This window comes from Ictalurus furcatus, chromosome 3 (assembly GCF_023375685.1).
Source record: "Ictalurus furcatus strain D&B chromosome 3, Billie_1.0, whole genome shotgun sequence".
NCBI classification, from domain to species: domain Eukaryota; kingdom Metazoa; phylum Chordata; class Actinopteri; order Siluriformes; family Ictaluridae; genus Ictalurus; species Ictalurus furcatus.
Window position 1 is genome coordinate 13541377 of NC_071257.1, and position 23807 is coordinate 13565183.

General features: G+C 40.8%; 1 protein-coding gene across 1 annotated transcript in view; it reads left to right on the top strand.

The window, feature by feature from the left end:
• The window catches only part of lrpprc (leucine-rich pentatricopeptide repeat containing), a 73208-nt gene that overhangs the window by 14920 nt on the left and 34481 nt on the right, over positions 1-23807 (top strand). Inside the window, exons 10-23 of the mRNA XM_053620164.1 lie at positions 211-316; positions 1005-1112; positions 4572-4690; positions 6652-6745; positions 8115-8184; positions 8916-8943; positions 9133-9190; positions 10781-10887; positions 11072-11149; positions 11250-11306; positions 13500-13613; positions 13718-13848; positions 14195-14280; positions 21295-21502. Of these exons, the coding sequence (XP_053476139.1) occupies positions 211-316; positions 1005-1112; positions 4572-4690; positions 6652-6745; positions 8115-8184; positions 8916-8943; positions 9133-9190; positions 10781-10887; positions 11072-11149; positions 11250-11306; positions 13500-13613; positions 13718-13848; positions 14195-14280; positions 21295-21502 (1364 nt within the window). The remainder of the gene's footprint in view (positions 1-210; positions 317-1004; positions 1113-4571; positions 4691-6651; positions 6746-8114; positions 8185-8915; positions 8944-9132; positions 9191-10780; positions 10888-11071; positions 11150-11249; positions 11307-13499; positions 13614-13717; positions 13849-14194; positions 14281-21294; positions 21503-23807) is intronic.

Consider the following 23807-nt stretch of genomic DNA (forward strand, 5'->3'; position numbering starts at 1 on the left):
ACAGTGACTTTAACGAAACTCCAGTCTGACCAAATTCATAAATGGGTTCATAGTAAGTAACTTCAGAATATAATGATTTAATGTTTTTGGCGCTTCTGTCTGCACACACTTGTATGAACATTTGTAAAGCCTTTAGAAAATCTGCTCATTAGAAAGTTTCTTGGTTCTATCTGTCAGTGAAAATATTTGATTTGTGTAATTTTGTTACAGTGCCCTGAGAAGTTGGTCAATTTCTGCACACAACTGAAGGCTTCCAACCTGCACTCTTCACCACTGCAGTTCACACTGTATTGTGCTCTGGAGTCCAAGAACACAGGTGTGTGTATGTGTATAGAATACAATACACACTACCGCTTAAAAGTTTAGACAAATTTTTGAATAATAATAGTCATCAAAACTCTGGAATAACACAAATTATTATGGGAATTATGTTGTAATTAAAAAAAAAACAATCTTCAATGTAGACGCCCTTTTTGCCTAGAATTTCCAGAAATGTATTCTTGGCATTTTCTCAACCGATTTCTTGAGGAATTTCCCAGAGATGCTTTTTAAACGGTATTAAAGGAGTTCCCACCTACGCTGCACACTCATTGGCTGCTTTTGGGAATATTTCGCTCCAAGTCATCCGTTTAAAAAAAAAAAATAATAATAATAATAATTTTTTTTTGTAAATAAAAAGTTAGTTTTCTACTGAAAGAAATGAATATGTTGGCACAATTATATTTTTGTCTACAACACCGATTTCAAACGTTTAACCATACACCTTCAGATCAAAAGGTTTTTAAGATCATGAGAAACATTTCAGTCAAATGTCTCCAAACTTTTGACCGTGTGTGTGTATGTATTTATATACATAAATATATGTATTTATAATGTATATAAATAAATTTGTGTGTGCACTTTGAGGATGCCTCATATTTAGTTTTCCTGTGCAGACCTAGCCTCATGCTGTGTGTCAGAAAAGTTCTAATAATAATAATACTAATAGCTTCTCTCATACGCAGCTATGGCAGTAGAGGTGATGAAGAAGATGAAGGAGGAAGGACTTCCCATAAGGCCTCACTACTTCTGGCCCCTTTTAACCAAGCATCAGAAAGACAGAGACACAGCAGGTAGGTCCTGACTGCTGTTCATCTGAGCAGATTGACACAAGTTTGCTTGCTTAATGTTCAGTGTTAGTTACTGCATTTCCAAACGACAAACTTCTGAAATAATTGTGAATAATAGTATGTTGTTTTTTTTTGTTTTGTGTTGTTTTTTGTTTTTTTTTTTTTAAAAAAAGAAGGAAAATCTTACAGTTTGGCTTGGAGCAGTGTAGTTGGAGATTAAAGACTGGTCATAGACAGAATAGAGGATTTTGGTGCGGTAGCCTGAGGTGATGTCATGGTGTGTGTGTGTGTGTGTGTGTGTGTGTGTCCCCTGCAGTGTAACCAGTGGCTGTGTGAGCAGTTAAACGCGGGGCAGAGCGTTACCATAGGGTTAAATTCTGTGCTTTTTAACTTATTTCTAATCCTATTTCCATGTGTTCTGTGTAAATCTGTTTCTGAAGCGAAAGGAAGATCGTATTAATGTTAAAGCTAAAACATGGACAATGAGATTTTTTTTTATTATTATTGATATTTATTTATTTATTTTTAATTTTTTTTTCAAGAATACAGATTATCGGGACATTTAAGGAAAGACAAACTTTGTTTCACACTCATTTGCTGGTTGTAGCTGTGTGTGTGTGGGTGGGGGGGGGGTGGTAAAGCTCATATGATGGAATGCAGAGTGACTGGGTCTCATGTAAATGTGAGCGCTCTGAGGGAATTCACTTTGGATTACGCGCACCGCTGTGCACGGCCATGAAATATTAAGCACTACGTCACTTTACGTCCACAGGTGTCACTAGCGGGCAGGCGCCGGACCGCTCCCCCCCCCTTCCAGAAAAACGAATGAGAGGGAGAGAGAAGAGAAGGGAAAAGTTTGCATTTTGATGAGGTGTGGATTTAGGCAGGCGGGTTTGCGGAAGCATATGCTAGTGCTATCTCGCCAGCCGCAAGCGAACAGCGCTTGTCACTGTGGATCAGTGGAGGCGGCGTGCTACCCGTGACACGGTGTGAGAAATATGCACTGGCCTTCCTCTTCACCCTCAGACAGCTTTTAGCTCCGTGTTAGAAACCTGCATCGCCTGTCAGACAGAAGGAAACATGAAACTTCTTCCTCCTTTTGTCATCTGCCTGTTCTGTCTATCTCTGCATCCGCTTATATTTTCTCTCTCGGCCCGTTCCAATCCCGAGCCAGACGAGAAGCAGTCTTGTCCCATCAGCAGTGATTTCAGTTGATGTTTCACTCAAATAGTGAGGATGGGATGCTAGAGCATCTCAAGGGCGAAAGAAGTGCACGGTCTGCATTACTGATCCGTCACTTTTACTCCTGTTGTCTTTTAATCTTCAGACCTTTTTATGATACGAGCGCTGGACATATGCTTGATATTGCTGCGGCTTTTTTCAAGATTTGCGATTATGAAAAAATGTACTCCCGTTCGACGCACCTGAATCGAAGAGGGCTTTGGCCGAATGCACGTTGTGCTGACGTCACACGATCTGCGGAAAATCTGCGGTAATTTAAAAAAATCCTGAACTCCTCATAATAGTGTCAAGTTTACTTGTTTTTGTGTTCATTTCTGCGATCGCACAATCCTGGAGGGACTGATTTAAAGGATTAAAGCACTGCTGTAGCAGGTGCTTTAGGTATTGATGACGTAAGGGATAAATACTACTGTCGCCTTATCAGCAGGCAGTTGACGAGCATTGCGTTTAATATGTAAACGCTAGTGGCAGCTAGATTCTGGTCTTTTGCTGGAATATACATTTTGAGCTTTTCCCCTCCATGATTAGGCTATTTATATAATGATGATTTACGGTCCTTCTCTTGCAGTAGAAGTAGTAATAATAATAATTCATTATTATTTATAATAATAAAATATTATGAGCATAAAACCATATAAAGTAAACGTATAAAATACGACATAGGGAAACAAACAAGGAAAAAAAAACAACTAAAATTTTAAAAGCAAATAGAACAGGAAATGATGGAAGGAAGTGGATGTAGGGATTTACCGAGAGCTGGCAGTATGGTCATGTAGTGTGAATAGGAGGGTCTTAAGTTTAGATTTAAACGATAAGTTTTGAGGCAAGGGGTTCCAGAGATTGCGAGCAGCAGCACTAAAAGAATGGTCACCCATAGAAGACATGGTTGCGTGAGAGAGTAGACCAGTATCCGAGGAATGGAGAGAGAGCAAGACGGTAGGCAGGGATGGAGTTCAGAGAGAGAGACCGGAGCAAGACGTTAAAATGAGAAGTTTAAGCTGAACTGTGTTGATCAGTGCATTTTAGGGTTACTCTGTCGACAGGGATGTTTTACTTCCCTGCTCTGCTTTTGAGTCAGCCCTACTGTATGTATTTAACGGCTACGTTTTATATTTAGAGGCTGAGCTCTGCTCTTTGCGTATTCTCCAGTGGAGGAGCCTCTTTACTATCTTGGTCACATCCTCCATTTGCAGCTTGGTCATGAAACCTGTCGAACAGAAATCTGAGAGTCATCTGAGAATTTGCTGAACTCCTAATGCTGTAAAAAGCCCACTTGTACACACTCCTGAGATCCAAAGGGAAAAAAAAAAAGAAAAAGAAAATCTGCTGATTCGGGCAGCTTGGCTATACTGCTGCTTTTCTCCTTTTTCCCTTTCTCAGCCCCATTCACATGTTCCTGTTCGCTTGGTGGTCTTTGAGCCACATTTATGGATGAGAAATGGGGTTATGGATTATTAATAAGGAAAGCAGGTGCGCTCCTTTCATAAAACAGGAGTGAATTGATGGCAGGCTCTCAGGTTCCATTGAGGAAGAAGTGTCTGATCGTCTGTTGGCTTTTTCGTGAAAGTGGAGAAGCATCTCGCGAGCTCTGGAGGAGCATGAATGGCTGGAGTCAGATGGAGGGATGGATATCCCAGTTCATTTCTGTTTACCAGATGTGAGGTTTAATGGCAGATAAAAGCACCTCTCATATTTTATTCAGCTGTGTGGCGAGAGAGAGAAAGTGCGAGGACCAGCCAGGTGAATGCATTTCCCCCGGGTGTTAGGATACAGAGCACTGAAGTCCAGGTTGCAAAATGTAAACAGCAGGAATTGCTAGTTCATGTGCTTCATGCACTTATAACCTCTCTCATGGATATATCTGGATCCTCGCTTATCACCCACACAGACACACTCATGCGTAGTTTGCACTCTTCCATATGTATGAGGCCCTGCTTGAGCCTGGAGCACAAGGCACTGCTGGAGAGCTTGGTGAAGGAATGCTGAAAGCAGAATGCTGCCTGATTAATAGTGTGTGTCAGCTTGTACATGTCTGAGTACATGGTAGCAATCCTCATGTAGCGTGATGGACCGGGCTTGAACTCTAAGCACTGTTTCTTAGTAAGAAGTTGAACTTGTTCTTTGATGTGCAAGTTGATCAAAATGCATTTCATGGCATAAATACTGTTCTTGCAGCCCCTCTGAGTCTGATGGCTATTGCATTGGTCTTGTTTTGTTCAGGTACTCTGGAGGTGCTGAAGGCCATGCAAGATCTGAACGTTCACCTTGACGTTGACACTTACTCCACCTACGTGCTGCCTACTTTCTCCTCAGTGGACAGCGCCCGTGTTGCTCTTCAGGTAATGGCTTATGTGTACACGTCTGGGTTAGGCATGTAACCGGATATGAATACATTACATGGAATGCAAAAGATAATGTGTTATAAGTGGATACGTACTATACACTTATGGGTTGTTGTGGGTTTTTTTGTTTTTTATTTTGTTTTTTGGTTAAGAAACATTGCCAGAAAGGTTCACAAGGCATCTGGTGGAGACTAGAGCTATGCATTTGGACTGGAATCCCATGGGACACAACAAAACAGTCACGGGAGTGTGTGATTATTATATATTTTTTTATTTTGCCACAAACAAGTAACCAGTTATATATGTATGAAGCTTGTAGGATGCACAAAAAAGTCGTTCTTTAAAGCAAATGCATTTACAGAGTTTATTCATTCATCTTTAGTATCTGCCTGGTCATGGTTTAGGTAGTTTAAATTAGGCTACTCATTTTTGTATTTTTGGGAAATAGAATGAACTACGTTTTGTTTGAAACAATCATTGACTGGTAGAAACAAAAATGCCTGTGTTAGTCGAAGTTAAAAAAAATATATATAAGGAGGGGAGGGGATGGGTTATAGCTGAGCTTGAGGAACTGTCAGTCACAATTCAGAGTCCATGCTGACTGCTGCCATTTCTCTGGGAGCATAGTGGTTGGGTTCATATTTAATTCAACCAAAAAACAAACCTTTTCAGTTTAGGCCATGCCCACTTTGGGATTAAATCTAATATGTATTTGGTGTGTATGTATATGTAGAAGGTATGGAAATTTTTAGCTATTTTTGCCATAATTCTGACTAATGATCCTGTTAATTTAATTACAGTATTGTTTACGACTATAATCTTGTCAATATAATTACATACCAGGTGAGGCTGGGGACAATTAGCAAGTTGTCCCATGACAGAAATACTTCCTTCCCAAGCAAGAAGTAGCTCCATGTATTAGCTGTGTATAGATGACTTTTTACTTGATCTGTGATAGAATATCACGTGCCTGTTTTTGTGACCTTTTTAATGGGTTCTATCTCATCCCAGTCCTTAATGGGCATATACACATGTGGTTACTATTGTTATTGTGTATTAAGGCTGGGCAATATGACAGCATAGTCCCTAATAATAGTTTTTTTGTTTTGTTTTTATTTTTTTGTCACAGGACACTGCGAAACTGTCTGAGTATTGTAGGTGTTGTACTTTATTATGGTGTAAATACTTTATCAACTCAGTTGTTGCACAAGTAGCTGATAAGATGCTGAAATGTCTTTTGTACCTTTCTCATGATTAACTTTATTCTGATGGAAAAATATTGAAACGATAGCTTTTTGTAGGAAAAGGAAATGAAAGCTGAAACTCTGATCCGTCGTCTCATACTCTCTTCATGATCTCGAACCCAAATGTCTTCATTGTATAGAAAAAAACAAATAAAACGGAATAATGTATTCTGACTCATCACCCACAATACTGTGCATGTACAGTCCTGAGAAATAGAAAGTACACCCTAATTCAGTTCTATGTTTTTAATAATCAGGGCCTGAATAACAATTGTGTGGCCCCTCACCAACTTCTATAAACAAACAAATAAGCTCGGGTGATAACAGATTTTAAAAAAATAAAATAAATAAATTCCAGAAAAAGTAAACCAATATTCAGAAACCAGGTGGTGAAAAAATAAGTACACCCTATAATTCTGTAACATATAGAACTACCTTTAGTAACAATAACCTGAAGGAAATGTTCTCTGTAGGAGTCTCGCACATCATTTCAGAGAAATTTTCACTTGCAGTTGTGTTGTGGTTGTTTTTTTTTTTTTTTTTTTTTAATATAAAGTTATTTGTTTGTTTACAAAAGTTGGTGAAAAATCACACAATTTTTATTTAGGCCCTCATAAATAAAAACATAGTATTCAAGGAGGGTGTACTTTCTTTCTCCCATGGCTGTATGTAAGAAAGAGAATGCGTTCCCATATCTGGCTGTATTTGCTGCAGGACGCTGGCTGTGCGGTCGACACTGACGACTTCGTTGCAGCAGAAGTGCGAACAGTGGCAGCGAGTGGAAGACTTGCAGAACTCTACTCTCTGTGTGAGTATTAAAGTCTTCAGGACTTCCTGCCTCTCTCTCTCGCTTTACATAGACACGTTAATGTCCGAGGTCAGTTCGAGGTCTGCGGCTTGACCGAGATGACAGTCTTGCTGCACCCCATGAGCGCAGCATGTCCCCCACACACACGCCAGGATCTAGCTGACATTTTGCCTGCAGGCTAATTGCCCTCATGAGTATGACACACACACATGGCTTGAGACCCTCATCAGGCCTTTTAAATGATTAGTAAATGGCTGCTGCCAGAATCTAGGGAACACCGAGCCTTAATCTGGATGAGAAAAAGGAGAACGAATGCTGTTAAATTATTTATGTTCTTTTCTCTTATCACCAATTGGAACTCTCGGTTTCTTTCTCCTCATCTCTATATTTGTTGCACAGAGATATTTATGACATTATAGGGAATTACTGTATGTACAGCATAGATGTCTGATCATGTGACTGCATAACACTGTACTCATCCTGTGCTTAGGCCTCATTGAGTTAAAGGTTTATTAACTTCGACTACGTCTACGTTTATTCAGATAAACTTGAAAACACATCTTTTTGTCTATGTTTTGGCCTTCCGCCCACACCGAGGCAGTGAAAAACAGAGCTTTTCAAAAGCGCTCTCCCAAGTGGACACGTTTTGCAAATGTGTGGACTGAGAAAGCACAGCTATTCAAAAACGATGTGTTTGTAGTCATGTAACAGTCATGTGACCCATTGAACTCAAAACAAACAAGCTGGTGGACGATGTTGTAGTGCAGTTGTTGTGCCTGCTATCCAGTTTGATAGCGCTGTTAAAGTTTAATGTCACTTTGTACAACCTTCAGTTCGCATTTCTAAATAAACTGCCTACACACGTGCACAGTGTAGGGATGTAAGCGTTTTACAGACGTTTCAGTGTGGACGAGCGATTTTTGGAAAACAGTTTTTTCAAAAACCTTTTTAAAACAAAAAATGCAGTATTCAGATCCATCCGGATTAATGTAGACATAGCTAAAACGGTTTATTAATGACAGGGTCATGTGATGCTGATGTGAGGCCATTGAGTTGATTAACTTTTTTCAACATCACATCCTGCAGTGTTTTATGTTTCTTCTTATACCACCATTACCTTTTTATCCGCTGATACTTACGTTTAATGCCGTGGAACATCTGTGAAAGGAGTTAGTTCCTGTTATCACTTAAAATATAGCAGCTACAAACACCAACGTCTGGTTTTTTAGCTCAAAAATGTAGCTTGACACGTTACTCAGGAACTGCGAAGCCTTCTGTCCTGAAGATTTTCTCTTGTCTGGAAACGCCTTGTGCTGGTTTAGAAGCTCATGGACACTTCTTGACTGGTTTCTCTTTCCTGTCTTTGCAGTGTCTTCACCCTCGTTTCCAGCTGTTTCCCTTAGCTCTTTCAGAGGAAGCCTGATCAGTGGCTTTAGGGGGTAAGTGCAAGAGCGTGTGCATTTGTGTTTCAGCCCAAGGCCACACACCCACTAACACTTCATTCACTTCATGCATATGGATGATACCCCTGGTCATGCTGTAATGGCTCAAACGCCTAAATGCAGTACGTGAAGGAACATAGTCACACAACCACAATGTGGATGTAAACACACACATATCCATCACTTTGCTAGAATGTATCTCTCTAGATCAACATATCGATTATCCTTCTTAAGAAATTATAGGCAGCCATATTTGTGCCCCTGGACAAATTAAAGCATAATCAGCACTGTTTTTTCCCCTAAATTACATAAATAGGAGTTGACACAATGGAACTTGTTGCCCTGTGTTTATCTGTGAGAATAAAACTGTGCTTTGTGTGTACGCGCGCGCGAGTTAGAGAGTTAGTGTGCGTGTGCGAGTTAGAGAGAATTTGTGTGTGTGCAAGTTAGAGTGTTAGTCTTGTTAAACTGAAGCTAAACATGAATAAGAATAAACGATCTTTGCTATTAGGTTCAGGTTGTAGTAGACTTTGGCGTTTTGTATGTTTTTCATGGAAAACTACTATTCATCCTTTATTTAAAAGAATGTCATTTATTTGAAGTGTATACAAATAATCATCTTACATCTGCACTTTGAGCGTGTTTGTTTCTATGCACTCATGCAGCTGTGTACAGTATACATTGTTCCGTTATTACCAACATTTGTGATCCTCTGCTGCCCCCTGCAGGTCGAAAGATGTGGAGAGCATGGCCAAGGTATGCGTTCATTTAAACTCATCTCATTCTTTCTGTTTCTCTGCAGTTATTCACCAGTTGTTGTTTTGTTTTTTTTCTGATCTAGCATACAGCTGATTAAAACTACTTTTCCACCTCTGCTTTGAGGTTTGATGTGTGAGCAGGGTTTTATTAGAAATAAGTGACTTGAATGATTATTTCTTGTTTCAGATCACAGAGCTGCTTTATAAAGATAGCCGCTTTGCTCAGGCTGACGCAGACCGAGCAGGTATACTATTGCTGTTTCTAACGCGTGCACACAAACACACACATATCTGCCTTATGCCTGTCAAAATAAACGTTACTATTCAAATGGTATTTGAAAGTTCATGATATTTGCCTATTGGAATGTTCAGCTTTTAGACGCCCAATGTTAATCTACTGAAGCGCACATTTCCTAAATGTTTTGGTCAAATCCACTTTGACTATCGGTTCTTAAGCAATTTTCTTAAGGTGGCACACATGAAATTTTTTTGGCAGTAGAATTTCAATTCACCTCTACTTGGTGGCCGTGATCTATAAGGCATTAGGTTGTTTCTTTAAATATTGAGCTTATTTACTAAATATAAAGCATACATTCAGCTTAACTGTCAACAAGCTTTAAAAATTATTCTGGACAAATGTTCTGAATCACGGGTAACATAAGATCAAGGAAAAGGAAAACATGTTAATAACAAGAATACAGTTTCTGTGGGTAAACAAATCCGAAGCGTTACCGTATATGATGGTTTACGCAGTGTGCTCATTCTTCTGTGGTTTGTGATCAGAAAACATGCTGCTGTGCCATTGCTAATATGCATTTTGTCTATGACTGTAAAGAATTATTCATTAATATTCCTAAATTAATGAATGAAATTGAATTGATAAACAAGTATTTTTGTCTGTAGAAACAGACTCTTTGATTGAGCGTAATGTCAGTGTGTGTGTGCGCGCACAATGGAGAAGAGGTCTGTATCTCGAGGCTCATTTATGGATTCTGACAGCCTCACTTTGTGTTAGGTGTGTGCGCTTGATGCAGTCCGAACTCTCTCTGTGTGTGCGCGCGTGTGTGTACTCTCGTGTAAGTGTGTGTGTGTGTGTGAAAAGGCTGTCAGGCTGCTGAGTAAACTGTGTGTGTGTCTGGACAGGCCTCAGCACTGGTGTGTGAGCAGGTGGGAGAGATGGAGATGGTCTCTCTGTCTCATCTCATTGTGCTGCAGTGTGTGTGTGTGTGGGGGGGGGGGCTGTCAGCTGCCCAACAAACATTATCACACACTTCAGTTGAGACTGTAGCGAAGCTGCCTCTGTCAGCAATACACATTAATACACACACTCTAGCCTTTGCTGCTATATTAATTCAGCTTTATATTTGTGTCCACCATAAACCTGCATGTATTTAGAACGGGGCTGAGCGATATGACAAGAATATCATATCACAATACTCGACGGTTCTACTATACACAATATATAAATTAGCTAACAAACTGTCTGCAAAATAGTTGTAAAATAAACAAGAAACCATTAAACTTAGTTTGACGATACTTTTCTTTAATGCCTACAAAGACAAAGATTACGCTAATAAATAAATAAATAAATAGCTCTCTCAAAAAAAGTCAAATCAACGGCATCCATTCAGTACCGTTTAATTTGTAATTATAAAAAATGGTTTTAAAAAAATACATCACCATACCAGCGATATCAGAAAAGTGTATCGTGTAATCATTTATCACGATATCGATATTATATTGATATATATCGCCCAGCCCTAATTTAGAATGTAAAGGTGTGGATGAAATCTCGAAGGAAACCCCTTTTAATAATCTTTTCCGTCCCATATCAGAAACCACGGCCTACTTCCTCTTTAACCTGTTTGATGGAATGACGGAGACTGAGGTGCAGGCCAAAGAGGAGGTGTTGAGAGAATACCTCAATCAGCTCAGCAAAATGGTGTGTTTTCTATTCATCACTAATGGTGGCCCTGCTCTTATTCTAAACGGTGTTGGCCACGTAATTACCACCTTAAGCGCCACCTTGTTTTTTTTTTGTTGTTTGTTTTTTTTTTTTTTTTATCTCGACGTATCGACCGTGGTAAATGAAAGTGTTTAGTGTTGCCTGCATCTTGTGTTTGCAGAACATCATCATTCATGTGAACATCTACAGAGGAATCAGGAACATCCTCAACTCATACCACGTGCCAGAGCTAATTAAGGTACAGCTTACTAGGCAGAACTGGGATCAATTTAGTAAGCGCCTCCTTAAAATCATTAGCAACTAGTAGCGAATGTGTAAACATTGATCTCTTTCTGCAGGACGTTCTTGCTATCGTGGACAGACAAACAAGAGAAGACGATGGCACTGAGTCGAAGGTAAACTTGTATGCTGGCCAGGTTTATCTGTCTTTCGAAGCTGAAATGCCTGATATTAAGTGTGCATGAGTAAGTGGACTAAGGCAGGGGCATGGCAGGAAGTGATGGGGCAAAATTAGCTACTTTTTAATGACATTGAATAAAATATAAGCTATTAATGATCATACTAGATATAAAAACTAAATATCATTTGCTGCAACAAACACTGCAGACTATTAATATATGTTGCTTTTAGTGCTATATCCAGCAAGGGTCTGATTATAATACAATAACATGGTACAAACACACCTTTTAATGAGTGTAGAAGTGTAGGTTGTTTGAGCCCACACGCTTCATTTCGCATTTTACTAAAAATAAATAAATAAATAAATAAAAGTAAAAGAAGGGGCCATAACTTTTGAACCGTTTGCTACTGTCTCAATTGTCTTATATGATTGGAATCCTAGGGCCAAGACAAACAAAATTTATACCTCCGCTGTCATATCCGCCGTGAAAAATGTTCTGGCATGTTGAATTTTTTTCTTCAAAACCTACTTTTGCAAACTAGTCCAATTGGTTTGTCCAATTGGAACCGGACCAGGGCAAAAAGATCTTCTGGAGTCCCTTTATTAATACTTATCAAAAAAGAAAGTTGAACTTTTGAACGTTCGGAGAGGGCATGGCCCTCTTTTTACTTAAATGGCTATAACTCTTGAACAGAATGAGATATTACTCATTATAGAATTACTGAGCGTGACCAGTTGGTGCCCCTATAATAGAAAAAAAATTGGCTCTATCTACTGACCTGTTGGTCCAATTGACGTGAATATTTGCATGCAGTGTCTTTGTCCAAGGTCTGGTCTATATTTATGAGGACAGCCATGTATCTCAAACGTGGACCCCATCGGCCAATTAGATTTCAACAGCTGTTAGACCAGGTTAACAAAAGGCCTATCGGATCATGCACATAAATGGTTTTATATACCGCAGTGTTCCACATAAACACAAGTAATTCATACCGTTTGATAGAACTGCTGATTCTGAACGAGTTTTCCTCAGCAGCTATTGGCGTCAGTCAAATTGTTCATTAAATATTTGAGATTACTTAAAAAAAATTACTTTTGCGAACTAGTCCTAGGTTTTTCACCCAGCCGAAATATAACCAGTGTACGACCTTGGATTGGACTCTTTAGATCAATGATAGATCAACGATTCATCTCCATGATGGCAGGCAAAAACGTTTGAAGAGGGCTTGGCCACTTTTATTGAAATGGCTATCAATCTTGAATGGAATACGAGTTCACAAAGCTAGATAGCACTCATTCTCAAATATGTTTTAAAACTCGAGGACATGTTCACGTTCAGCAATAGGCTGTTTGTCACTGTAGTACCTGTCTGTTTCACTAAACATTTTGTCCAGCAAGCTGTACTTACTTTATTTGAATGTCGTTTGAGGAATGTAATCAGTTGAGAATACAGAATCTGTGCATGTCATTTTAAATATTGAAACGAAAGCGATACTGATTCAACACGATTATTAAGTGCCAGTGAGCTCCAAAGCGTGGTTAACCCTTCATCGCTCATAGGAGAACCCCTCTGGGAGAAATGCACAATTCCCCCCCCCCCCCCGTTTTTTCAACCAAGTCAGACCTGTCTGATATTGCCTGAAGTGCTGGTTCACTGCGTTCAGGTCACTTTGGTTGGAGCAAGATAGCAGTGTACCTTCCTCTCTTAATTTAAAAAAAAATATTTACAGCTGCATTTTCTAGAAGTAAAGAACACGCAACAGATGTTTTGTTTTTTTAAATAAATTTATGACTCTAATGTAAACGGTTGCGTATTCTGTAATAATTGTACGGTGGTGTTGTATTTTGCGCAGGCAATTAGCTTGTTTAATTGTACATAAAACAGCCTGACAATAACTTGCTAGCATATAAGCTACCAAACGCTAATAACCGAAATCAGCTTCTGAGACGAGTAATCATTCGATTTAAAATTTCAAGTTTACCATCAACTACAGACGTTGTATCCATTGATTACACCATGTTTTCTTACTGACATGCCCCCAACTAGGAAACTCTGATCTCAAAGAAAATCCAGAGTTTCCCCACTCTTAATTAGGATCTTTCCAATGTGACTTTTGATGATGATTATTGGTTTGGGAATCGATAGAAGTATAAATGAGTCTTAATGATTTTTCTCTTTGGCTCTCAGGTTTTTGAAGGGAAACTAGCCATTCAGGAAAGAAGGCTGGAGGAGTTGAAATCCAAGGGGAAGCCGGTTGGAAATGTGTTCAGGCAGCTCATCGCTGCCGTGTGTGCTGAGGAGGTGAGGGTGATCATGTTCACTTGTGATGTCTTGGTGTCTCATTTCTCTTTCTAGCTTTGTGTCTGAGTCTGTTGTGTAAAATGTGCTCGTTTTTGTATCTTCAGAACCTGGCCCATGCTCTGGAGCTGAAAGCTCAGTATGAGAATGAAATGACTGCCAGTTGCTACGCCCTGCTCATCAACCTGTGCTGTCGTCACGACAACCCGGATGAAGCACTTAACTTGAAGAGAGAGCTGTGAGTGCACACGAGGCGCACTTAAATGATCGTTTTGTTACTTAATCTTCAAGGCAATGAATCTAATCTTTTAGCTTATTTTAACAAGCTGAGAATAAACAAGGTAGATGTTTCATAAAATTTCCAGGGGTGTTTCAGAACCTAATCAACACTTGTGTTATGAGTTTGGCTTTATGGATTTATACCAAATTAAACTGTAAAACACAAATGTACCTTTCTCCTTTCACATGCCTTTTATTTACCCAGGAAAATTGTGTATTTGCATGTTTGTTCTCTATCTATCTATATATCTATCTATCTGTCAAAAATGTATGTATATTATATTTGTGCTTTCACTTCTGTCTAGAGCCCGCAAGGACTCCGAGGTCACGCTGGATGCCAACAAATACATGAGCTTGGTCAGGGTGCTGTCCAAACATGGCAGGGTTGAAGGTTAGTCCTTGGTATACAATCACTTGTTATACAGTCTGCTTCAGCATTAAGGACACCTTTTGGTAAAAATGGAGAAAATGGTTTTTGGAAAAAGGCCTGTGTTTAGTCTCTCTCTCACACACACATACACACACGCACATGGAAATATGAGAGAAATCTAACCTTTAATTAAAGAAAATTATTCAAAGAAAAAAATCCCTGATTAAACCATTTTTTCACAGTTATTAGCACTCATAGAAATTCTTCTGGGGAAAAAAGTAACTAACTTTTTTTGGGAGGCTCACTCATTGGAGGACTATTATGACTTTATTACTAGTTGCAGTGCTGTGAAAAGTACTCACCCATGTGGAAAACTAATTGCCCCGTTAAACTTCAAATTTGGTTGTGCCACCTTTAGCAGCAATAACTTCAACCAAACACTTCAGATAACTGGAGATCAGTCTTTCATATAATTCTAGGACTGGGACTTACTCCTATGCTTTGGATCATTGTCTTGTTGCATAATCCAGTTGCGGTTGAGTTTCAACCTACGGACTGTAGACCGGACATTCTCCTTTAGGATTTTCTGGCAGACAGTAGAATTCATGTTACCCTCAGTTATTGCAAGTTGCCCAGGACCCGAAGCAGCAAGGCATCCCCACACCATCACACTTCCACCACCATGCTTGACCAAAAATTCTTTTTGTGGAATTCTGTGTTTGGTTTACGCCAGATGTAACGGGACCCCTGTCTTCCAAACTGTTCCACTTTCGACTCATCAGTCCACAGAACATTCTCCCAAAAGGTTTGAGGATCATCAAGGTGTATTTTGGCAAAATTCAGATGAGTCTTAATGTTCTTCTGGGTTAGCAGTGGTTTTCACCTCACCACTCTTCCATAGATGCCATTTTTGCCCAGTGTCTTTCTGATACTGGAGTCATGAACAGTGACCTTTATTGATGCAAGAGAGGCCTGTAGTAACTTTGATGTTGTCCTTGGCTCTTTTGTGACTTCCTGGATGAGTCGTTGCTGTGCTCGTAGAGGGATTTTGGAAGGTCGGCCACTTCTGGGAAGGTTCACTACTGTCCTGAGTTTTTTCCATTTGGAGATAAAGGCTCTCACTGTGGTTCTTTGGCATTACAGAGCCTTTGAAATAGCTTTGTAACCCTTCCCAGACTGATGTATTTCAATCACCTCTTCCTCATCATTTCTGGAATTTCTTTCAATTTTGTCATAGTGGGTTACTGGGTAAGACCTTTTAACCAACCTCATAGTTATACAGGGGAAAAGAATCTTATCCCTACTGTTAAGTGTGGTGGAGGTAGGGCTGTGATGATGTGGGGCAGTTTTTCCTCCAAAGGCCATGGGAACGTTGGAGATTTTAAAAGAAATCTCTGGGTTCCTCTACCAAGAAGTTACAACTGGGTCGTGGTTGGCTCTTCAAGCAGGACAGTGATCCAAACATACTTCGAAATCTGCACAAAAATGGTTCAATGACCATTAATCAAGCTTTTGGCATGACCATCTCACTCCGCTGACCTAAACCCTATTGAAAACATGGAGTGAGCTAAACAGGAAAGTTCACAAGAGATGACCTTTTGGAGTGTCAACTTACTTAATGTAGCAAAGCAATGTTGAAGCTTGGCAATCCTTTGCATTGCTTATCCTGGACTTTATACAGCCTGTACGCTAACGCATGAACATAGTGTGGACCCCCCCGCTAAGCAGTTTTCTTCATTCATTCATTCATTCATTCATTCATTCTCATTACGGCAGACGCCCTTATCCAGAGCGACTTACATTTATCTCATTTAAACAACCGAGGAGTTGAGGGTTAAAGTCCTTCTTTAAAGCATCGTTTCCAAGCCATTTGCGTCCAGCAGATATTCCGTCACACAAAGAACTCCTCCAAATTGAGATCATCTTAGGATAAAGTAAACTTTCTTAAGGATGGAAGATTTGTCAGATCTGTCTCTGAAATCATTTATAGCCTTGAGCTTTGTGAGAACTTTTTTTTTTTTTAAATTCATTGAAGTACTTTGATATGGCAGATATTGCATGACATTTTACATTGCGTGAAATGTTTTAATTGAGCTGCTTAGTTAATTGCTTTATTGGCTAAATTTAGTCTCAACCTGTATGCTTTTATTGCGATCGCTTGTGAAGCCTCAGACATCCATCTCTCTGGACGTCCATGTTAATCAGCCATTATCTGAATTCTATGGTGGATTTCTTCATGCCGGTATACGACACAATTACAATAAAAGTGTTTCCTCTTTGCTTTTGTGCGCGCAGTGATGGTGAAAATATATCCTCGCACTTCCTTTTTACCATGTGTGTCACTCTTGGCCCCCCTTACAGACTCCTCCTGTCATAGAGCGGAGGAAAATTACAGGACTGGCGCCACTTTAACGGAATTACGGAAATCCGTCCTGATACTAATGGCATATCGTGGTGGTGGTGAGGGGGGTGGGTGAGGAATTGAGCATTACACACACACACACTCGCAAATTTACATGTGAATTCAGGCGAAGGCGTGTAATGAGGGACGTGTGTGCGCGCATTGGCAAGTGTGTGCGTTCATGTCTGTCAGCATGAACAAGTGGCCATTAGCCCGACGGTGTACAACGGAAGCTTGTCTCCCACATTAACACACCTCAGTGCTTCGGTACAGCAACCAGTCCTGCTTGAAGATCATGACTCATTGCACCAGTGCACAGCAGATGCCGTGTCTTTTAACAGCTCTGTTTTTCGTACCTTTCTCCATCTGACACCCCCGTGATCTCCCCCTTCTTCACTTGTTCTAAACTTGCTCCACATTTTGGTTTAGGCTTCAAATTGAGTCTTTTTGGATAAAGGCCTTGGACTGAGAGTGGGATACATTTTCCCCACTGGAGAAGAATGAACTTTCTCCTCATTGAGCTTTGCTTCTGCTTACTGTGATCTAGACTCTCCAGGAGGTCAGATGAGGTCAGGGTGGTGGGATTATAGTAGGACCTTTGTATGTTGTCGCATGCCTATGCATCTGGCAGTTCAGATGCCTTGAATATCTGGTAATCTGAATTACCAAATATGCTTCCAATTCGATCCACAACGACTGAGTCATCTTGCTGCAATCCTTTCTCTCTTTTTTTCTTTCTCCTCTCTTCCCCAGTAGCATGCATTATATAAAATCAATAGAGATCCGTTCAGATCACTCTGTATGAAAATCGCTGAGCAAACGGTGTTTTAAATTTTTAATTTTTTTTCCCCTCAAATAATGTTGGTAGGGTAGTGATGATCTTGGATAACCAAGGTGGAAAAAAGCATGTCTGATCACTGTCCCACGATCTTATGTCACAGTTTTCTTGAGCTTTGTTCTAATTATGTCTGAACAACTGTTGATTTGACTCTGCCGGACATTTAGTCATTAGTTTTCTTGATAAAAACGTTGCACGTTGTTATGCCTTTATGTACACGTGTGTGGTGTGGATTGAGTTGCTGCATACTGCTCCTGTGTTGCTTCCACGACCTGTCCGGTACGAGTTCAGGATTAGAGTGAAGGACTGATGGGATTTCACTGAATAGATTGTTGAGCCACTTAAACCTTTATTTTTCTTGAATTTATATCCAGGTGTTAATTGACACTACATAAACGCTCAGGATCAGACCGACCGACTGCTGGGTTCCTGATACAACACCCCTTTCTCTTCAGAGATCCAGAGTGGTCTTGAGTGAGCGGAATGTAATCTTACTAAAGCACCCTCTTAATCACAGCGTAACCCCTCCTGTTACCACTGTCTCCTGCCACTGGTCCCGTTTCCTTACCCCAACCGAATCTTCTTTTGCCCCATCAATTTCCCCTCGACAGCTGAGAGAATGAGGGCAGGGATTTGCATAACAACAGGACAAAAATTAGGGGGAGATGAAGAGACGCACAAGAATTTGCTCGTGTGTGTTGGGAGCTCGGGACAGCGATGTTCTGTTGAGCTGTCCAATTTAAATACAGCCTGCAATCCAGGCAAACCTGTTATGAGGGGAAAAAAGATTGTGAGAGTGTAGATTATGCAAAACTCGGTCGAAACTCACTTGCCTGTAGTACTTCAGCTTCAATTCTTCCAATAACTGGAGGCGTTTCATAAGACCCTTTTCACATGTCATGGATTTTACCTTTTTTTTTTTTTTCCCTAGTGCTTTCAAAATATCCTCCTGAACAGAGAAATTGAGCATCGTCTGGCTGGTGAATGTGAGAAAACATCCGAGTTTTATAGGGCTTGTATAGGATAGGATGGCACATCTGTTGATGCCTCCTTTCATGTGCCCTCGCTGCTCAAATCTGATGGCAGCACATGTCTGTTATCAAGCAGCTACAGAAACCGAAAGGCAAACTGTGAATTTCCTTCATCATCATTGTGACAGGATGTGTAAGGTAAAAAAAAACAAAACTGGAGAGTAGGAATTTTGCAGACCGTGTACTTTCAAAGCAGCATGACAGGCTTGAACATAAATGGAGCTCTGGGGAAAGGTACTTACTAAAGGAACGGATGGCGTACTATCTCTCTTCTCTGCAATCCAGCTTTGGATGATTAGTATCGTCTGTGCAAACAGGCCCTATCGGTATCAACCCATTAGCAAGCCTCTAAACAGTGCGTAAACACATCTTAATTATCTGGCTTGGTGACAAAGCAGATGTTGAGGTGGAAAGAGAGGTTTGTGGAGCTGGTGAGCGACAGACCCTTGCCCTCTGCCAGATGGGAGCATCTCCCACTTAAAAAAAAAAAGCCTCCATTACGCTGTGTGATCAGCAGCGGGCCTGTGACCGCGGCCCACCAGGTTCACGCCGGGCACTCGCCGCACACCTATAATTTACCGGGATGCTTTCACAGGGAGACGTGAAAAAAAGCAAGCCACCATTGTGGGGGCCTGGTAATTGGAGTCTCGTTTAGAAATGCAAGTAGCAATTAGCGGCGTATTGGCATTATACGCCAGCATTTGCATTCCCGCTGGGTGTAAAATGTTGTTTTAATAGCGGTTTGTTTTCCCCACACGAAATTATCTAAGGGGCCTTTTATCACCTCCTCCCCGCCCTTGTTCTCTCACTGGCGCTGAAGCATGCATCAGCAGCAGGCCCATCAGAGGACGGCCCAGTTTCCTGCCACAGATGTAAACTTGCTGAGGAAGATCCGTTTAAGCGTCTTATACTGGTTTTACCCAAACCTAAGCCTTCAGAAACTATTCATTGCTTAATTTGTTTTCCAAGACTTCCAACCATCCTCTTCAGCTAATTAACAAGCCCTGCATAAAATGTGAGCGATGGAGCCGGGAGGACGTACGAGTGTGGAGTGCAGTAAGGGCCAGAAAATAGAGATGCTGTTTTAGAGGAAGTTCGACCTTCAATTTTTGGTTCCAGGCTTTTGTTAATCCTCCGATTGTGCTTCATTTTAAGCATTTCTGTAGCCAGTAACTGACATGTGCAGGTCAACAACCATTCACTCTTTTGTATTCAGAGCTCTTTGGATTTTTCAACCCAAGGAAAACTGGAAGCAGTATTGCTTGTTTTGGAGGGATTCAGGTCAAAAGCTTCAGTTAATGTTTATACCAAACATCAGAATGGGGTTGTGGGGGCGGATTGTGATCTCGGTGACTTTGTCTGTGGCATGATTTGTTGGTGCCAGACAGGCTGGTTTGAGTATTTCCAGAAACTTCTGATCATCTGGGATTTTCACACACCGCGTTCTATAGAGTTTACACAGAAATGTGTAAACAGCAAAAGCTATCCAGCAGTTCTGTGGGCAGAAACACCTTGTTCATGAGAGTAGTCCGAGGACAATGGCTAGACTGGTCTGAGCTGACAGGAATGCTACGGTATCTCAAATAACCACTGTGGTGAGCAGAAAAGCGTCTCACAATGCACAACACACCAAACCTTAAGGTGGGTGGGTTACAACGGCAGACGATTAGATCAGGGTTCACTCCTGTAAGTCAGGAACAGAAGTCAAAGGCTCTTGTGTGCGCAGGATCACAGAAACTGGACGGTTGAAGATTGGAAAAAGACCAGACAAGACATGTTTTTAATATCTTCATCTATGCAGTTTCTGTGAGTCTGTACTCAAGTGGCCACCAAGTGTGTGCTTCTGCAAAAATGACATTTAAAAAAAAAAAAAAAAATGTTCTTTTGTCCATTCTCATAAAGGGTGCTGCTTATTCTGGAGTTGACTGTCTGAAAATCATGATTGGATTACTTTCATAATTGATTAGTTGGCAGATTATTTTTTCGATTAATTGGAGACGGCTTGGCAGACTTCAGTACCATTTTATTTAAATCTGTTTTAATTTCAGTACCATTTTATTTACGAGTTTATTTAAGTGCTACAAATATAAACGTCAGACTAAAATTTTACACAACTGTTTGTCCAATTATATAATACTGAAAAGAACCCAACACACAGATACACAACAGAATATATATAATTCATTTAGGACTGTAGTTTAATTCAGTGCTTTTTGTGCATCCATAAAAATAATGCATAAATACTTGTATATAATATAAACTAAGTTTATAACTAAGTATATAAACAGTAAATTGAAGAAAGTCAGTGTCGGTGACTCTGGGTGTCTGCTAAAGCTAGCGGCGTTGCATTACATGCGTATGACGTCATGCGCTGTCGACTAGGAAGCGGCTTATACTTCCGGTTAGTAAAAAAACAGCTGGTGTTCCTTTTGAGACCATATTACCTTTCTAAAATTCATACACTAGACGGTAGAGTATACAGTGCATAGTGTAAGTGTACAGTACGTCATTTGGGAACCAACTTTAGTATTTATTCTCCGAAGCGTGTTTTCGGAACAGAAGTAACGTAAAGAGTAAACGCACCCCGTGCTGTGCGCAGATCAACTAATCGATAATGAGATTCGTTGACAATAATTGTCATAATCAATTATTATCGATTAGTTGTTGCAGCTCTAGATTGGGTACACAACCAAAATGGCCAAGCACATCACTGATTCCATATTTCTCTCTCTCTCTCTCTCTCTCTCTCTCTCTCTCTCTCTCAGAGGCAGTGGACATCCTGAAAGAGATGAAAGAGAAGAATGTGTCTATATTGGACACCACGACCACCAGGTTGTTCCACACACTCAACACAGCCGCTCTAAAGGGGGACATCGCCACCATCCGACGCCTGCAGGACACAGTGTTCACCTTAGGCCTGGTCAAACCCACCAGCAACCTCTGTTCACCACTGGTTTCTGCTTACCTGGAGAGGTAAGAAATAAATCCTACCCTTTTTTTGCAGACTTTAAAATCTTTGACAGCTTTGGGAAGGTTTCAGACTCACTAAACTGTTACCAGAAGACCAAACAGATAGCCATCCTGTTCGTGTGAGGATAAACAGCTATCATTTGTCTTTGGGCTAAATCGCGAAATTCACTATGGGGGGGTACCCGCATTCTGCTTCTCCAAGCTGGCCGCTCAGCCCCACCCCCAGTCTCTTTTGAGGTCTATTCGCGAGAGCTGCTTTTAAGAAGATCAGCTCATTTGCATGTTAATTATGCACCCTGTGCTAATTGCTGGATTTGTCAGGGACATGCAGAGCACCGCGTAAGTGCCTCTCCCCCCCACCCCTCCCTATTGGGGAATACATGGGTTTACATGGTGTTAGTAAATACACACACACGCACGCACAGGCTCACTTGGTTCCCCTTCTAAGACTGTTTGTTTTCCTGTCACTCGAGTTGCACAAACACACCAGCACGGTGCGATGTTTAATTGCTGCCTCGTGTACGATAAGCTTTCTAATTTAACTCTGGTTCATTAGAAGGAAGAAACGTGGGGAAGCCGGGTGCCTCTCGGCAGAGAGGCAGATAAACTCGCTCATACTCAGACGCGCACGCTGCAGTTGCCAACCAGACACCAAGTGCACAAGTTTTGGTTAAAGTCTAGCACAACTAGGATGAGAACACACATCTGAACTGCATCTGAATAGTGGTTAGGGTCAACTAAAAACATAAAATATGTTACAATACATGTTTCTGAGATATGGCATATGTCTGTATGTCAGTGTGATCTGTATTTTTACAATGCTTACGGACTCCTCAGTTATTCACAATATTTTTTTTCTGTCCTCGCATTGCATTATTTCAGAATGGTTGATTCATTTGAGTCCTTTTCTCTCTACATGTCTAACTGCAACCTGACCGTGTGCTATTCTACCTGGACAGTTATAACTGCTTTTACTCTGATGCACACCGAGCAGCCATTACATTACATTTGTGTTAAATGCCTAATATAGTGTAGGTCCCCCTTGTGCCTCCAAAACAGCTCTGAGCCATCAAAGCATGGATTCTACAAGACCTCTGAAGGTGTGCTGTGGTATCTGGCACCAAGACGTCAGCAGCAGATCCTTTTAAGTCCTGTAAGTTGCGAGGTGGGGCCTCCATGGATCAGACTTGTTTGTCCAGCACATCCTACAGATGCTCGATCGGATTGAGATCTGTGGAATTTGGAGGCCAAATCAACACCTTGAACTCTTTATCATGTTCCTCAAAATATTCCTGAACAATTTTTGCTGTGTGGCACAGTGCATTATTCTGCTGAAAGAAGACACTACCATTAAGGAATTACAGTGCTATGAAGGGGTGTAATTGGTCTGCAACAATGTTTAGGTAGGTGATGCGTGTCAAAGTAACAGCCATGTGAATGCCAGTACACAAGGTTTTCCAGCAGAACGTTACCCAGAGCATCACACTTCCTCCACCAGCTTGCCTTCTTCCCATAGTGCATCCTGGTGCCATCTCTTTCCCACAACTCATGATGTAAAAGAAAACATGATTCATCAAACCAGACCACCTTCTTCCATTGCTCCATGGACCAGTTCTGATGCTCATGTGCCCACTGTAGGCTCTGTTGGGATTGGACAGGGGTCAGCATGGGCACTCTGACTGGTCTGTGGCTACTCAGCCCCATACACAGCAACCTGCGAACACAGAACACTGTTTTCTGACACTTTTCTGTCATAACCAGCATGAATTTTTTCAGCAATTTGCGCTGCAGTACCTCTTCTGTGGGACCGGACCAGACGGGCAACATCACTCCCCACATGCATCAATGAGCCTTGGGTGCCCATATGACCTTGTCATGACGATCAGTGTTGTTCACTTCGCCTGTTAATGGTTTTAATGTTATGTCTGATCATAACATTAAAACAGGTCAGCATACTGTGTTTGTGTGTGTGTGTAGTGCAGCAGGTGGTGGGACTCTGGAACAAGTATCCCATGCTATAGTTAAAGCACAGGTTAAAGTTGTGTCGCACCATCGTGAAGCACTGTTTCAGTATACATAACTACGATCATGTTTTGCTCAATTTGTTTTCTTATTGATTCTATTAGGCAGTTCTGAATAAATAAGTGAGGATATGAAACCTGTATTCCAGGTGACTAGGTTGTGCTTCCCTGCTGTTTTTGTTCTGTTGAATGCCCCAGAAAACCAGGAACGCATAATTTTTTAAAGATTTTTTAAACCCTATGAAACACTGTTAGCGAACCTAAATGTCATGATACATCTTGTGTAT